Source organism: Vespula vulgaris, chromosome 8 (assembly GCF_905475345.1).
Source record: "Vespula vulgaris chromosome 8, iyVesVulg1.1, whole genome shotgun sequence".
Taxonomy (NCBI): domain Eukaryota; kingdom Metazoa; phylum Arthropoda; class Insecta; order Hymenoptera; family Vespidae; genus Vespula; species Vespula vulgaris.
This window is the reverse complement of record NC_066593.1, coordinates 4,675,124-4,694,312: the sequence shown is the minus strand read 5'-3', so window position 1 is coordinate 4,694,312 and position 19,189 is coordinate 4,675,124. Positions and strand designations below refer to the sequence as shown.

Genomic DNA, 19,189 nt, shown 5'->3' with positions numbered 1-19,189 from the left:
TACATAGTAAGACACTGAACGAATGTCTCATAAATACTTATTTATCACATATCCATGAAAATAAATTAAATTATATAATAGTACAAGAAAATAGTGCTAATAATGATTTTAAAGAGGATTTAATATCCTGTATTGGTAATATCTGTCATATATTTGACACGGACCGTACCTACGGGAAAGATTTGTACAAATTGTTATAGCATGAATAATGATTCTAGCATATGAGAAATATATTTATAATTATATGATCATCGAAAACATTCTGTCGATGTATAAGCATATCACTTACTGCAATAATTGTTGAAATATATTTACAACGCTTTTTAGGTTTTCAGTTGTATTTTTTTTGCAGAGTAAACATATGAGTTCTAACTTATAAATATATACTACTAAAAATGAATAAAATTAATATGGAATTGTACCAAAAAGTTTAAATACTTTCTCTACTGTTGTAAATATCAACAAATGTATTAAAGATTTTGTGACATTATACCTAATAGTTACCTACAATTTTCATCAATTACAGCTTAATTGGACCATCTTTTCTTTTATTGAGGAGGTAAAAATGGTCCATAAAAATTTTCAGTCGTGTTGGCTCTTAATAAGTAAAATAAATATATTTATTGTACATATTAATTGGATAAAAACATTATGTATTAAAATTGCTGTACTGCTATTTGCATTTAATTTTAATAACTATATGTAAATAGCTATAAACTGATTTACTAAATATAACTAAACAACTTATTTTCATAGTCCATAAAAAGTATTTTTAAGTTCATAATAAATTTTAGTAACTTGTCTGGAATTCTGAAAACTTATTGAACAAGTTAATTTTATTATCTTTTTTAAAATTAGTGACTATACTCAACTTTAAAAAATAGATGCATATAAAACCATACATGATCAAGGTATTTGAAAATACATGTATCCAGAAAATTTTTATTGTTTATTAAGAGAATATCAAATTTGGCAGCTTCAGTCTAAATAAGACAAAGAGTCTTCAGTTCCCTTACAAGGGTTTGTAAATACTGTATAGGTATATTAAGTCAGTCTACAAGCATCCTATTGAAAGGATGTTGCTTCCTAACTACATTACTTCTAAACCAATATTAATAATAAAAAAGTTGTCTTACAAAAAGTGGAGTAAAAAAGTTATACCTGAAAAATATGCCCGTAGAAACGATCCAATAAGTTTTATGAAATGGATATGTACTACACTTCCCAAAGCATTAACATTCATACTGACTAGCAAACACTATACAAGCAATAAAGCAGTTATAAACTTATTATAACATATTTATAATAAGATTAGTAACTTTTTCTTTAGAAATGCAATGACAAATGCTTTCTCATACTTATTGCATCACTACAATATTTTGTGTTTGCTGAATCAGTATTTTTTTTTTTGCAATATATTTAGGAGTAGACTTTTGTGCAATTGTGCAACATTGTTTTTATGTAAAAGTGTGAAAATGTTGATTGACTATTGATAACAAGCAACATTCTCAAACTTATATTTTTGAGACTTTTTAACTGAGTGTGAGTACAAAGAGGAATATTAAAAATGGGATGTAATTAAATAAAAAAGGAAGGTGAAGTGTAAAGTGCATGTGTACCAATAGGCTGTAGAACATGAATTATTTGATAATAATAATAATGAATTTTTTCATAATTCTTGCTATCTTTTCCGTACCCATTTGAGGACAGCTTACAAGAATATAGAATATGTATAATAATTATGAACTGTAGATATTTACTCTTTTTTGTTCTTAAGCTATGCGCGATTTGTTTGTTTTCATTACTCTCCTTTTTCCGTCTTCTCGTAATATATTACAATTTGATTCACATTTATACACGTACATAAGAATCCACGTGCCATATGGATCCACACATTTTATATTAAAATTACATACTTCATATTGTATCATTTAAGTCGTTCATGTCGTCCTCATTTATATTTTTCATTGTTTTTTGATTTCACCGTTTTGGTTTATTTAATCGCCAGCCCTGATAGGTACTGTTGCTCGTCATGTTACTGAGGCACGATATTTTTCTTTTTTTTTTTTTTTTTGTAATATTCCGTATCTCATAGAACGTTAATTAGTCATCTATTTAAATGCCAAAGTATATAACCTCATGAAAAGAATCTTTCATTCGTGGAAATTCAACGGATAACGTGTGTTTCCAAGGAAGATTCTTAAATAAATGGGACCTTATACAGAGATCAGGACAACAATGGAATTTAATCGACTCGCCCATACAAGGGAACGATATCCTTTTGTATCCAAAAGTCGCAATTTGGATAATCGTGTTGCGGTAAAATATCCTGACTAACAATCAGAACTCTATTCGCACCTGACGAATCAGCTTGAGGCACTTCTCCGTGCCACACATAATGATTGAACAACTGTTGCATCGCCGATACATGCCTTTTTTCTTCCGACGTTCTTGCAGCATAAGTACCGAGTATAGCTGCTGCGTCACTATCAGGATCTGCCAAGTTTCCACGTGGCTGAGTAGCTACATAGAATGGAACGTTCGATTTCATGCTGGCAACTGTCACCAATGGACAGACCACTCGTATGTCTGATATCATTCTGACTAGACCTTCAAGAGTAGAGTTGTATCGTCTGCGAATTCAAAGACAATAAAGAGAAGATCTAAATTTGAATAAAAACCATAAATTACCAAATTAAATGATTATTTTATTACCTGAGTGCTTCATCTGCTAATCCGCTAGTACCGAGTAGAGATTCACGAACGATTTTCTCTATTTGCGTGGAGTTGAAAGTAACATTCGAAGAAAGATATCGTGCCGGAGTTCCCGAGTGGGCAGTGGTACCCATAACGATCTTAATAGGCAACTCATCCCTCACCCAAATCTCACCAACATGTTCCTGTAAGATAGCACCATCTAGAACAAGCCACTCGTGCATTCGATCCCTCGCCAAAGTCTCTCTCGTTTCCGGCAGCCCAACAAAGCTACTATGCCAAGTTTCCGGTACGGCATCTATCAGATCTTCGGCACCCTTGTTACGCAAGCAATTCGCATCCGTGCATCGAATGGAATTAAGAAACTGTTCGCTCTGTTGTTCAGACTTTTTCAGATCTTTACGAGGGAAAATCGCACTACCACTGGAGACCCAGACTTTTGAAAAGAGACCACGAGTTTTTCGTATTCCTACGAGTGTCGTGACTAAAGTACCACCAGCTCTGTGACCCCAAAGAGTTACGGAAGTTTTGTTGCCACCGAAATACTGAATATTCAATTGGACCCACTGTAGAGCGGCTATGATGTCCGAGAGTCCGTAATTACCGGACGTTGGTGGATGCGTAGCTCGAGAAAGTGGTTCGGTCGCTAAGAATCCGAAAATTCCCAATCTGGTGAAAAAAATCAATTGTTAAACGAACGGGTTTAAGTGATATTTGTTTAAATCATGTTTCTGTAATAACGCAAAGCCCGTACCGAAAGTTAGGTCTCACGAAGATCATATCACGAACACGAGCGAGTTTTGCCGATGGTTGCATCACACCAGGCGATGAGCCACTCAAAGTTTCTGCACCGATCATGACTACTACCGGTAACGGTGAATCGTATCGTACGTCTGGCGTAAATACATCGAGATAAAGACAATCCTCGACCCCGTCGATTCTACCGGAAGTTTCACGTTGCCAGCACATCTCCGAGGCATTGTGAGCCAGATAAGTTCCGTTCCAACAGTGTTCGAGTCTACTGAGTGGTTCAGCGGTTTGCCATCGACGATTATCAACCGGTGGCACAGCGTATGGTATCCCACGAAAAGCGTATGCACCGTCTTCTAAGACACCTTGAATGGGTCCACATGATGTCACCGCTTCTATGTACTTGTCGCTCTTGTGAGATAGATTGGTATTTCTTCTTGGTCCAGCACAAGCGACGCATATGATAATAATCACCGACAGTAGAATACACAATACAGCAGCTTTTAAAAAACAATTAACACTTTTTATTTACTCGGTTATTAATTTAAACAAACAAACAACTATCACAAGTCGTAAATATATTTTTCGAAAATGATGATCGATCGTACATACCCAACGCAAATAAATTTCGCCTTGCAGCACTCACGCAGACTACAAAGAAATGACGTTTTGGAGGTTCTACTCCATCAGCGGCGTCGCTGTCCAAACGTACCGTTTCCATGCCATCCTCATTAGCGATAGGATTTTTTTCTGTCCCACCGTCATCAAGAGTTTCAATACTAGCTAAACCAGCGGCACCAGTCGTTCCTAATTCAGCATCTCCGTCCTGCAGAAAATCGAAACGAAATCGATGTTCAACGCGTTTAAGACACGAGATGTTTTGTCAATTGTCAACTCGCATATACCTTGGGAAACAGATTCTGACCAACAAAGCTACTTATGTAAATCTTGCCTTTACCCATTATCACTTGATCATTGACATTACTTTTGACGAAACTTGTTGAAAGTTTAATGTAACGATATTTCTTTGGATAACGGTAGATAAGTCTTAGCCGAAGAGTAAAGAGTAACTGAGGAAAGAACGAATCAGGTTGCACAGGTGTAATCAACACCTGGACGAGCGTAAAGTACGCTTTACAAGTACACTCGTAACCTAGCATATTGTGCTTTGCACCAAAGACGAGGGTAGAGAGTGTTGTGTTAATGAACGATTTGATGGTGTAGGTGAGACACAGAGAGATAAGAAAGAAAGTACGTATTTATTTTCCTCACTCTGAGATGAAAAGATGGTAACACGACGCGGTAAGATTAAAGTCCAAAAGTTTGGACAACTTAATTAAAAGCGAAAGTTTTTATTCGATAGGAAAATCGTTGATAAAAATACTCTAGCGATTTTACGTCACTTGTATCAAAATGTATCGTATGTGATTCTTTATAGAACGAATCAAAAGTTGAACGTTTTGAAATTGTCTTATCGATCAATCCCACTTGACAACTTAACAGAACATTCTTATAGAAACAAAAAATTATATGGAAAGATATTCTGGGTAAAATGTCTGAAAAAAATCTAAGTTCGCGTAAAACTTCAACTTCTTCCCATAGAAAATATTTCGACATTCTTATTCGTGTCTTATCTCGCACTTTGAAACGCAGCATACATACGTAGATTAAGGTAAAGGAAGAGTTGGAAGAAAAGAGGATCATAAGAGGACGCTTCGAAGAAAGGCTGTACGTGCCCGAGAGGCTTGAAAAACCTCGTAAGGTTTCGTGAAAGGGTCTGCTGTGGATGGTTTCATATCCGACAAGCCGCAACACGATGTATTTAGTTACACCAGACCTTCTTCTCTTTCGAATTTCTATATTCGAAATAATGTTTATTGAGTATACAGGATTTTAAAGAAAAAGGAAAACAAAAAAAAAACTTTTATCATGCGAAGAGTTACACATCTTTTTTGATCGTCTATACTCTCCCATAAAAATTATTACCTTATTCTTCTTTCTAGGAAATACGGAAACCAGCGGTAATCTAATGGCATTTAGAATGCCCTTTCGCCCTTCTTTCTCCTTCGAGTCCTTTGCCGGTGTTGTTGGTTTCTCAGGAGCAGGAGGCGCATTTTGTTCGTTTTCCTTTGTCATAACAGCTGTGGTTTCTGTATCCGTCGATTCGGTGGGTTTGGTTTCATCATCCTGGTAAAGAACAAATCAACAATCTCTCAGACTATAAGATATATCGAGAGCAAAGCTTTAGCCTTTTGAAATGTAATCGTTTAACACGCACTTTTGTCCTTTTATAATGCAAAATTCAGAATATTCTAGTACAGTATCTGAAGTGCTAAATGATATAAAAGCTTTTTTTCCCCATATTAATACCTTTTCGAAGAGGATTCTACATTTGGCAGAGTAATCTGGTATAGGTATATACTTCTAGTGCTCAGAAGGGATACAGATGGTACGTGATTCTATATTTGGTCTTTGAATGTCCTTTCAAGTGGCGTCGCGTGGCCTAACCGTCGAGTACTCGAGAGAGAGAAAGAGAGAGAGAGAGAGAGAAAGAGAGGAAAGAGACGCGTGTACATATACACTTGAAAGAGCATGAGAGAGTACGAAGTGGCACCGGTAGCTTAACTAATAAATTCTTTTCTTTCAAGACAGAAGTATGTTCTCTTATTGCTTGTACTATACGATATCGTAACAAAAAATATTTGTACAAAAGCTATTAAAGTTTGTTAAAATATTCATTCGCAATTTAATTGGTAAATTTTTCAGAAATTTTTTCCCTTATCCTCTTTCTTGATATAGTTTCCAAATGTGACCATGAATAATCGTGACAAAAATAAATTTCGACAGTACGAAAAAAACCTTGCCAAATGTCACGTCGTACAACTCATAAGTTTTCAGTTTGGTCGAAGCGTAAAAAAGAAAGAAAAAAAGAAATCTACTCGTGAACTTGAATGCGAAGGGTTCGTGGTGTTCGTTCAGTGGTTTCCTTATGGCGCCACACGAAGGTTACGGGGGAATCGTATTTGTCTGCACGGAAATAATTCGATAACGCTACATCGACAAAACGATATCATTCTATTCAATAGATATTCTATTCAAAACATTTCAATGATATATTAATTAAAAAAATGTATATATATTTTTAATATTGTTCTCATTTAATTAAAAAGTTTAAAATAAAAATCCAAGCTGTAAATCATTCGATTGTAAATCCAATTGTAAATCATATACTCGTTTAATGTTATTGTTAATTAGTAGAATAAAACAAAAGAAAAAAAAAATAATTAACCCGTTGCATGATAATCGTTTATCACAGATTTATGACTCATATGTTTAATTCTAACGAACAATAGCATGCACCGACTATGAACACAATAGAGTTTCATTAGAATTTTTCAATAAAGCTATCGGATATCTACTATTAGCTATGCTCGCTAGTTAACAATGTTATTATCTCGAAAGAAAATGCAAGTGAAATCATTAAGTTAAACTTTCGTAATATTTTCTTTTATTTTATGTATATATATATATATATATATATATATATATATATATATATATATATTTTTTTTTTTCACTTCAATGATTCTTCTTGAGTGTTATAGATGAGACACCGGAAACGAGGGTGGCCACGCGGAGAAAAAGTCCAATTTTCTGGTCTGTCGGATTCTCTCATTAGCTTTTGAAGGGGGAAAAATCGACAATCATTTTTGTACGATTGCATACACGAGATTGTACTTTTTAAAGTTTTGTGGTATTCGAAGAGTAAGTTCGATTCAATAAATTCGATAAGAAAAAGAAAGAAAAAGAGAAAAATATAAATAAATAAAAAAGTAAGAAAATAAAAAATAAAGAATGTCTACTCATAATTTATAAATGATAATAATGTAAAACTTAGATAAAAATTTGTATAGTTTTTAAAGAGTTTCATATGAATACATGTTTACAATATCGAAAGAAAAGCTAATTGTGTCGCGATACCTGCTATAAATATGTATGATTTAGTGAAGTTTTGATAATTGAAGTATGACGTGGTTTTCTTATGACATACGTGAATCAGAATATTTCTGATGAGTCAAAAATTATCTAGAAGATGGTTATAAATTAGCAATGTATAATATTTAAGCAAGTATGTTTGAAGTATTTTATCTAAATATGATTTATGTAACATGTGCAGTATATGGATTAAACAGAGATGCGGAAGAAATACGTCTTCTTTTTTCGTTAGTAAATAATTTGATATCTTTGATTAATCAAATATTTATAATAGCAATCATCAGTTTAGAATATTATGATCTAAAGCAAAAATATTTTACACAATGCATCTGGACAACATAAAAGAAGTAATATTTTCATATACTTAATATATACATATCTCACATATTTTTGTATTTTTATTATTATATTTCTGCATATGTTTATGTACTATATTTTCATATTTCACATATGTTTGCATATTTCAATATATTTTAAGTGTATAAACATCCATGGTCTATTTATGAGGCATAAATCAAGAAAAACAAGATATCAAAGTTAAGTTACTTCGAATCGTACGAGAATAATTTCTGCTTAACGAGATACGAGACCGATATGGTCGATCGATAGCAACAAAGGTCAATCTACCTTCAACCAAGAATCATAAATAAGTTAGAGGCACAGGACAGACGATGTTGGAAGAAAAGAAAATTTTCCGTTAATATTCATCGATTAGAATTTTTATAATATAATATATTACTCTAATTTTTAAAAGCACGCAGAAACATACATGAGGGATATTGTAAGATATTAATATCTAGTATATATAAATTTAATAATATCATTAAAATTTATATTGTACCTATTGTATTCTGTTTAATTCAATGAAAGATATATGATCCGACATATACGTGAATGTAAACAAAGTATTGGTCTTTGAATATTACATTATAAAATAATCTTATTGTGACATTATCGTATTATGAGCGTAAATTTAGTATTTATTTGTAAGAAGAATAATATGATGTTGGAGGATAAAAAGTAATAAAAATACGATAAACAATTTGATATTTATGCTCGCCACTGTATGACCATTTCGTATTAGAAAAAAAAAAGATAATAAAAATAAATAAGTATTCAATCGAAACCACATGCTCGAAGTATCTCACCGTGATGAGTTTACGTCAAAATCGAAGATCCTAGAGTATCAACATTATGATCCTTTCTCTTGACTTGCACACATGTGCTGATCACTTCGTAAATATTATTCGTGTTAAACGTTCGACAAAGTTAGATTTCGTGGAAAAGGATATATCTGCTCTTGAGATACAGTGTATATATCAATCTAAATTAATGTACAAGTAATGTACTGCACGTTCCTTTATCTGTGTTTTTCTTTCTTTTTTTTTTTTTTTGTTTTAATGAATTTCAAAAATAGACCATGACTCGGATTCCAACGTCGAACAGCTGCTTCAAGAAGAGAGAAAGGAAAAAAATTCTTTGGGATCTCCTAATGTACTCCTAACGTCGAGCTGTATCGTTCTTATCCTAGGTTTTCAAACCTATTAATTTGAACTCGAATTCTCAGGACTGTTGTTAGTCAGTCCTATAATCATTTCGTGACTACGCGAGAGAAATCTTCGATTTTGTGATTGTAGGTCTGTAACTGTGCATTCCCAGTTTCTCGATTGAACTCTCATCCGATGATCATTGGAAAGTGTTTCGTTCCGTATACGACGCTCGAAGAGCTCCTTTTCCAATAATGACTTTTGTCCAGTCACCTCGTTCTTCTTTTCACGATCCGGAACTCGATTCTAGTCTATCTTTACGAGTAATCCTGTCCGACCACAATGCTATCGGAATCGATTTAATTTAAAGGTAATTCCTTTCCGAAGGTCATTGTACTGTCCCCACGATCGATAAATTCGAACTTAAAGCTTGAATCAAATCATTGTATTATTTTCTTTTTTGCAGGTAATCTAATATCTCCTGTGGTATCAAGGCTTGATGTTCGTTGAACATCATCATCTTTCTTTTTTTTTTTATAAGCGTCCTCGTTACTAAGTCTTCATCGTGAAGAACCTGTTCCTAAAATGCTCAACCACGACGATGACGATGTCTCGTTCCTCTTCTCGCAGCTTCTCTCGAGAGCTCGACAGTATCCACTTCGATACTGTCTAGTCATCTTCTTGCCGGTGACTGCTCTTTCTCCGTCTCTCTCTTTCTTTCTTCCTTCTCGAAGGAAGCATTATGTGTATGTATGTTCTATGCACACGATACGTGACTCGTTTCTTTCTTTTTCTGTTCGTCTGTGTCTCTTTCTCTCTGTCTCTTCTTTTACTCGTATTCGAAGTACCACGCCTGGACACGTACAGTATTATGTATATATGTACGCCGTAACTCACACATTGCGAATACTATGTAAACCCTTTTAGAGTGTGCCGGCATTTGATGCCGTATTGTACGCAACTATGGCTACCAATGATTCGCAACGTTCTGCACATTTCGATTAGTTCTTGTCTAAGCGCCTGCTAGTCTCCTATCCTACCGTTTTCATTGACGCTTGAATAAGAGGTATTTTATCAATTTTCTCATTAATTCTCTAAATCGTCATAACTCTCATATTTAACGCGAAAATAAATATGGTTTAAATGTTATATCATAGTTTTAAAAATTTGCTTTGTGAAATTTATTTAGAAGATTACCAAGTATGGTTAAGGACAGGTCTTTTCAATGGTGGACGTTGACGAAGTGATGACCTTTAATTAAATGTAATTCACGTTTGTTACACTAGTTTTTTTTTTCATCGTCTGGCATACGACATTATGGTGCAGTTTAAACTCACTAAAAGAATCTATCGTCTTTTCCTTTATCTTCTCCAACCCTCGACATGGCATAAGCATTGATTAACGTCGATTTAATTTAATATCCCCTCTTCTCTCTTTTTTCCTCTTTGTCACCTTGTTGGATCTTTTCTCACTGCCATTTGAAAAGATTCAACAACAATGCCTCTTGTACATTCCTTATTTCCTTTAATGTTTTATTCGATGGCGATACGCATTATGTTTCGAGAAAGGAATAACCATTATAATGTATTTTATAAATCAGTTGTTTCATTCGTTTTATAAGCTAACTAGAGTAGAACATGAAATTACTTAAAAACAGACTAAAAGAAATCAATTACGATTTTCTTTTTTTTTCTTTTATCACGTATAAGATTTGCAGAGATATCTTGCAAGAATTCAAATATCATAGACATTTAAAAAACTAATTCGTATATCGATTAATACTTTCGTTCGTCACACTCGAAAAATATTAGATACGAAAACGGATGTTATACAGATGGAACCTTTACCTATTGTATTCTGTAGCTGTAATACTATGAATTATTTATAAATTTATAAGAAAATTTACTCATGTTACCCATTTATTCGTATAAAACAAAAAAGAAAAGACGATAAGTCAAAGGGTATCGATCTTAAATAATCGAAAAATAACATCTTTTAATGAAGTTCACATACTATACCGTCATGGGACATTTTTAATAGTAATTCAATTTAGATAAAGGTAATGGTTCCGATAAAGCGGGACGTTTAAATTCAATTTTAATGAAATAGTTAAAAAGAGAAGGGGGAGATGGTGCTGCCATCGAAGGGATTTGCGGCAAGAGAGGGAAGCCCCGTTTGGTGGACATCCTCCAGCGGGAGAAATCGATATCAGACGCAACTTTCACCCCTCTTCCTTTTCATCGACCCCCCATTGTCGTTGTACTACCGTACTGCAGACACCAGCACGAAATTTCCACGTTAAAACGCATAGCTAGCGTTTCAGTTAAAACGCAGTTTTTTTATCTCGACGTAAAATGGACATTGAAACTTTTCTACCTTATATTATGATGATAATCTTTGCATATATGTAGATATATATATTATAAGCTACTTATTATACCCACCGATTAATTACGTTTTGAAATAATGATCTACCTGTAATATCTTATCTGTAAAAAAAATTGATGGTTCTCTTGAGAAAAAGAGACAATGAAATGGCAAAGCAAAAATCGTGTCAAGAGAGCGCAACTATTATCATATATTAAATGGTCCGAATTTGGGTGATAAATTTTGATTGCATAAAAACGGGACTCCTGAAACGAACACACGCACATCGTGCGATACTTTGTATCGATGTAAACATACATTGGTGTTGTGTAGGTGAGACGATATAACATGAGAGAAAGAGAGTGCACAATATCATCGTGCTCGGCCATGTGGTGGCGTACTCTGGTCGGAGGGGTTCCGGTTATTCTGGTTCTGGCCTTCGGCTTTCGACCACCCCAAAAAAGCAGATCTGCCGGAGAAAAAAGGACGAAGAAGGAGGTAAGGCTCTTATGGGAGAAAGAGAGAGAAAAGAATCGAGAGAAACACACAGATGACAGAAACAAACTAGATTCCGAGACTTTGATAATCGTGTCGTTTATACGAGACAATATTTAATCAATGAATGCGGTAATATTTTTTTATTTTTCTGTTTTAAATGAACAGAAAGGAAAGTAATGAGATAGCCAAAAATCTATTATTTCTGTAATTAAAATGAAAAGAATGGTAGAAGTTGTTATAACTGTTCCACTACGATGAATTTAAATCGAGAATTCGTGAGTGGAAAACAGAAAAGTCGTGTGGCATAAAACAACGAAATAAAATGAATGCTTCCGGTTCCTGTACCAGGTGACACACCATTAAGTAGTACAATAAAAGTGGACTTCTTCCTGTTCAAGACATGTATACGCATCCAATCGAGAGACTGGAGCGTGAAAATTATAGTAAAACTCACGATGATCATATCACAAAAAAGAATATATATCCACGTATGCGTATTTATGTTTATCAATAATTTAGTAACATAATTGACAAAGTCATATTGGAAATATAAAAAATAACCTTTAAGGAAACCGATAAAAAAAGCTTTGGAATTACTTTAAAAGTAAATTCGCCCGTTCTAGGACCGTATAATATATATTGTACGTTAGAAATTAGTCACCCATGAGAACGCACCTGGCGTTTACGTATAACCCACAGCTCCATCTTTTTTGTACTATAGTTTGAATCATATACCAAATACGGAATAGATTTATAACGCGTGTATTTCCTTTGACTTGATATTAATAACTTGAAAATAACAAATAATTGAGATTTTATATATTCTACAGAAAGAAATTTTGATATTTTTATTAATTCAATCAATGAGTCTCAAACAAACAGATACAAATTTTTTACGCTGATCTCATTTCCTATTTTTATTCGTCATATCGTATTCACGTTGAAAAAGAGAACATAAAAACATATTATAGCTTAAAGCTGTGTCTACGAGTCTTCACAAATCATCTCCCTTGACTTTGGATGAGGTTTACATAAAAACCTTTTTATTTTTTTCCAGCTAAATTTACGAGTTCGAAATAAAAGAAGCGTAGGGCGTTTGTGGAGATAGGAAAAATGCATAGCAGCAGAAAGCTATGAAAAATAATATTTTGACTAGAAGAACCGAGTCGAGACCCTTTCAACTCGACGCGTTGATCAGCGTTGATTAATCTTTCACGTTATTTCATCGATCTTTCACATCATTTTTCACGCGTTGTCACGTTTTTTCAGCTGCTTTGGAAAAATCGATGCGTTTACTTTTACAAAGCCACGATGTTTAATAATCACGTACGTCTATTGATCTCTAATAAATTCAATTCAATTTAATAATGTTTGACGATATTAATTTCTTTTTTTTTTTGTTTTGTTGACGTGTCACGAAATTTTGTCTACTTCCCGATTCGTTCCATTCAACATGCTGTTTTTGTCAACGGATTTCAGATCTCCCCTAGAAAACGAAACACACTTTTCCCCATCCCCAAACTTTTTTCATTTACACTCGAATAATCTTAGATCAGAAGGCATAACCAAATATGTGATTTGTATACCAACGACCCCGCACTTTTAATAGCACAAACGTATGAAACATACGGAACAGTTGGCTCAGGAATCCTTCGTACATATTTCCATTTGAATGACTCTATTATGTTTGACTTGTCTGGTTATTGTGGCGAACCGTTACTATCTACAATAAACATGAATATACTACGCTTCGATAGATCACAAATCATTACAATGCAGAATCTACGATAATGTCACGTGAGAAGGTGTTCCATATCTACGTTATTTACGATAATTCGAAAGTTACATTTCGAAGGAATGGGAGGTGATCATCTCCACAGAAGTTTCTTTGCCAATTAAGAGAGTAATAAGACGAGTTAAGGGCAATTGGAGAAATTAGTCGCGTGCAATGGCTCGGGGAGACTGTCGTATTGTCATCAGTCTGGGAATTTCAAAGGAGACGCTACGAGAAAAGCGAAAAAGGGAAAAAGAGAAGTTAGCAAAAAAAGAAAGGCGCTAAGAAATCGCACGAAAAGAGCCTTCGTTAAATTTTCTATGACACGACGACGAGTCATGTCTCTCTTTCTCTCACTCTTTTTCACACACATACACACACACATACACGTAGAAACGCTTTATTATGTTCTATTCTGACTTTTTCTTCCTATAGAAAGCTATCTATCTTTTTTGCACGCTCACCCTTCGGTATATGTATTTTGTATTCGTGAAATCGACAAAACTCATCATTTTTACCCAAGAGAATCCTTTTACACATCCTTTCAAAAATGTCTGCGATTGTGACCGATTTATATCTACTCCAACACTTCCACTGTTAAGCTTATTCATTTCTTAAACAAATCAAAGCTTACACCAAACATTTTTTATAATTTTCTCTTCTTTGTTTATTTTCTTCTCTCTTTGTATATTCTCTTTAATAAAAACACATTTTAATACTCTCATTCGTACTTTATGTACTATTCAATCTCCTAAATGTTAATTTTACTTTTTATTTTCATTAATTAATATATGTGTAAATGTAATTATATTAATTAATATATTTATAAAAATAATTAATTTCAATGTTTCAAGCGTTAAAAATAAGAGTCGAGATGAACGCGTCCAAATTGTATTTTACATGAGCTTTCTAGTTTTATTATATGAAAAAAAAAAAAAAATGAAAAAAGATGCAAACGCCACGTGTCTGAATTCTTCCGACATTATTTCCAAAAGCAAACGTTTTCTTCTTTTTTAGCGTACTACTTCACCATAAATGGTAGAAAGTGTAATATATTATTACGCATGTTATAACTGTCTGCAGAAACAAACAGAAAGAGTTCTATTTTCGAATGGTCGACCCTTTGGATGGTATTCAAAGAATAAATTTACATGTATAGATTGCAAGAAAACGATTTGTTCGCCATAAACTTACAAGATATATAAGATATTTACGTTCTTAATTAAAAAAAGGAAAGCAAAAAAAAAGAAAAAAAAAAGAAAGGGAACGCAAATGAATAAATGTTTATTCTCGAAGAAGTACCGTTTCAAACAAACATTTTTCTTTTTTAGAACGGGAACAGAAGACAAGAAGGAAGATATAAAAGATGAGAAAATACAAAGAGACGGTCATACATTGACGCAGAAATTTATACGAACGTCAGAATGTAGGTCGAAAAATAGAAAGAAAGGCATCTTCGACAAACTGAATAGCATTATTAAATGGTACAAAACATAAATTAGAATATTCCGAAAGCGTACAGCAAAATGAAATACGATTCTCATTACAGTTCGATTAAACTTTGTAAGGTGGCAGATTTTCTCTACAAATGAGAGTCATTTAAGAAAGATTGTGAGGCATTTTCGATGGCCGCTGAAAGGCAAGATTAGTTGAAAACATTATTCATTGAAAATAAAGAGAAGATCATATTCGAATATTCCTTTCTACAAATTCGAAAGTATACTCATATTAAGAAGAAAAAAAAAATAAAATAAAAAAGTGAAACGACCTATATTTTATCCTTAAAAAAGCTAAATTTCTCTCACAGTGGCATAATTACATTTTATTACATTATATTTAAAAATATTTCCGATGAAATGTATGATCAGAATTTGAGATGAAAATAATTTGTAAATAATATTTATCGAGAATTTTTTAAATGCTCCAAATTTTAACATTAAGGACGAAGAGATATCAAAAAGGTAATTCTCTTAAGCTTGTAAATCGACGATCAAGCCAATATCGGTCTATTATTATGTGTTTTTTAACGTTGCTATGGAAACCCTTTTGCGAGGTAAACTCGCCTCGAAGAACGTAAACGCTGCCCTCACAGTGCGCTCACGAAGGGTGTTCGCAACCCCGTAACGATTTCCTTTTCCAACGTTAAACCGCATGACGTCAAACGGTGCACCTGGCATCGATGAGGAGCTCATTAAAGGACGATGAATGAACAAAAAACAATGGAAAATTTTACAGGTATTAAACTGAATTATTAAGAAAGGATAGTAATTAATCGATAATTATTAAAAAGTTATTCGACATTATTAAAAACTTTTGCAAGATCCTTTCAATATAAGAAAACCAGACGCGCATTGAATAATTATTTGATAATTTTGTCCATGTTTAATTGTTAATAAACAATTGTAATATATCATGAAATAATTATGTAATTTCTTCTTATTATTATTATATTATTTAATAATTTATAAGTTTCTGCGATATTTATATATATATATATATATATATATATATATATATATATATATATATATATGATAACGTAGATAATTAATGTCAAAAAATATTAAGAGTTCAATGTTATTATTTAATTCTTTTTTTCAAATTTACCTTGCAAGGTTCCTTACTCTTGGTACGACAAAATCCTGGCATTTTGATACCGCCGATTGGTATCTTCTTCTTCGGTTTATTCTCCTCGGATTCTAAATCAGGTGCAGGTGCAGCACCGGTATGTTTTGTGTTCTCGGCGTTCAGCATCTTTTCCCTCTCCTCCTCCGCGATTTCCTTTTTGTCCATACTTTTATCTTTGTCCTGATCTGCTTGGCTCATCGTTCACCACTGAATAGAATTAATACCATTGAATGGTGTACAGACAAAATATTCATATTAAACTTAAACGTTCTTAATTAAATGAACATTCACATAATAAATTTTGTTATATACCGATTATATCATTATTTGATTACATATTAATTAATATTATATATATATATAAGAATTAGAAAAATATGTTAAAAAAAGATCATAAAAAATACAGTTCTCTCATTTATAGAAAATATACTATTACGATCTCGTACATAATATTAAAAAAATATATATATATTTACTTTCTAATATTTATTGATAATCAATAATCAATTGAAAAACTACGTTATGTTGTTGTTATTATATCGTCCTGTCTCGTTTAGTTACAAGACGAAAAGAATCTATTGTTATTATTAAATAATCTAATAAACGTACATTACGCGTTTTTGTTCGACAAAACGAATCGTCCTGGTTCTTCAATCAGCCAAAATTACTCACATTTCCTGCATCCGATTTGAGCCAATTTGCTGTTGCAATTTAGAACTCTTATTAGCCGTATGATATCTATCTTCAAAAACCATGATAGTATTGTCGTATGAGATACATAAATGAAAGAATGAGGAGGTGTAAAAAAAGTTTTCTCTTAATTATTTCTAATTAAATCGTTCTCCATAAATTAGATATATATTGTCAAATCTGATTTAATTTTCATCCAAATAAGTATACAGTCTTTTTTTTTTACACAAGTAAATATCTAACGTGCAAAAAAAAAAGTCGCGTAAAAATTGATTTACAAAAGATTTAAAACTTGTTATATTAATGAAAATTATACAAAAAAAAAAATAATTTAAAATATAAAAATGTATTCGCTCAAAAAAACTTATTTAATAAACACATAAAAGAAAAATTAATGAATTAGGCAAAATGAAAGAAAAAGAAAAAGAAAAAGAAAAAACTATTTTGTCAAAAAAATACGCATGATTTTCGTGACATTTTTTGCGAACCTCTCCGTGTGCTTTTTTACAATAGTGTAAAAGTAAATGAAATATGCGAATAAAAAAGTATTTAAAAAACCATGTAACTGAATCATGTAAAAAAAAAAAAATACTGCGCAGAATTAGACAGGTATATTTTTCTTAGAAAAAAGAATTTCTCTTAAGAACGTTACTTTAACTCATTATTTTTTGTTTATCCAGTCATATAAATTCAATTATAGATTTGATGATTTATTTTATTCTTTTTGCAATTTTTTACTTGACGCATGTGTAGGTGAATATCAAATAGTAATATTATTTTCAGTCGATAGACTATAGATACGAATATGTGTACATAGAGTACAGAAAGCGAGTTCGAGGACCGGTAGCACACAATCGATCGATTTACGTCTGGACGTCTCGACGCGCCTATATCTCTATACTACACCTATTACGAATAGTGTTGTTTCTTGTATGGTCTAGAGATGAAATTTTTCGATTATATTGAGAACATACATATATATTTAATATAATATCTTGAAAATATATATAAAATATATATTTTCGAAGAACACGTTGAGATCGTAGAGTCATGAAAATTTGAGGAACTTTTACACAAGTAACTATATTAACAGAAAAAGGATCTTACAGGTAACGAATCACTACCATTTCAAAGGAAGAAAGAAGGAAAACGGCTATAATTTCAGGTACTCTGGGACAACGTATTCTCGGCCTCTCTCTCTCTCTCTCTCTCTCTCTCTCTCTCTCTCTCTCTCTCTCTCTCTCTCTCTCTCTCTCTCTCTCTCTCTCTCTCTGCAAGGAATAACAGTTCTACGTTCTTCTAAGCGGAAGATGAAAAAAATGTTCGTTACTTGAGATGAAAAAGTAATAAAAAAAAAAAGATAAAAAAACTTGTTATACTTCCGGTAGACAAAAGTCCCAATGTACTTAATCAAATAAAACCATCGATCGAAGTAAATATATTTCGTTCGATTGAAAACATAGTTTCATTTTAAATTAAGAATAACCCGATCTTGTATAATATTCAAATTCGACGTGTTAATTACAAACAAAAATTTCATATCTTCTTATATTTCTACATCGATAATAAAATTAACTGCACGATATCGGAATAACACTCACAATTAATTTTTCGTATCCGATAAAGTACACATATCGTTAAAAAATATTCGATACTTTGTGGAAAGCATATACAAAAACTTATAATGATTCAACGAGGTACATAATTTCATGCTAGTGAAAAAAATCTTGTACCACGTAGTCGTAGTTCTGCAATTCTTTTTTTTTTTCACGAGATCATTGGTAGCAATTAAATTTCATTGCAACGATGGATAGCGTTTCTCATATTTTATGAAGAAATTAAATATCATAGAACAGAGAAACAAACAAAATACTAAAGAGAAATATCACAGAAAGAACAACTTTGTGTTTTCGTTAAAAAGAAATAAAACGTGCTTACCTCTTTCAAGTAACGTTCGACAACGATGGTCATCCAGCTTCACACTATAATATTGGAAAGCGACGAGACGAACGTAAATTGTTCACGAAGAATTTCTTCTCGTTGTTTTTGTCCGATAATGAAAATTCGAAAGAGAGAAAGAGAGAGAGAGATAAACAGAGAGAAAGAAAAAGAAATGTGAATACTGCAACTAATACGGTTATGCGATAAAATTATCGAAAACTACCTTCCTTCTCTTCTTATTGTATACTCGCGACAACGGCAAGCGCGCAACTGAAGCATCGACGAGTAACGGAAGAACGGAAGCGTTGCAAAAGAAGCGCGCTGAGGTATCGACCAATAGGAA

The 19,189-nt window shown here is 32.7% G+C and overlaps 1 protein-coding gene and 1 long non-coding RNA gene across 2 annotated transcripts; one reads left to right on the top strand and one right to left on the bottom strand.

Annotated features, from left to right (window-relative positions):
• Positions 1–930: 930 nt before the first annotated feature.
• On the bottom strand, positions 931–19,131 carry LOC127065956 (neurotactin). Its single transcript, XM_050999034.1, has 7 exons — positions 18,844–19,131; positions 16,195–16,422; positions 5,452–5,652; positions 4,078–4,291; positions 3,470–3,965; positions 2,716–3,384; positions 931–2,633 (listed from the first exon to the last, which is right to left on the bottom strand). Exons 2-7 carry the CDS (start codon positions 16,411–16,413, stop codon positions 2,246–2,248), a joined length of 2,187 nt encoding a protein of 728 aa, XP_050854991.1. The 5' UTR covers positions 16,414–16,422; positions 18,844–19,131; the 3' UTR covers positions 931–2,245.
• On the top strand, positions 11,636–15,273 carry LOC127065960 (uncharacterized). Its single transcript, XR_007782226.1, has 3 exons — positions 11,636–11,813; positions 14,919–15,071; positions 15,137–15,273. It is a non-coding gene; the product is annotated as an uncharacterized LOC127065960 (long non-coding RNA).
• Positions 19,132–19,189: the final 58 nt, after the last annotated feature.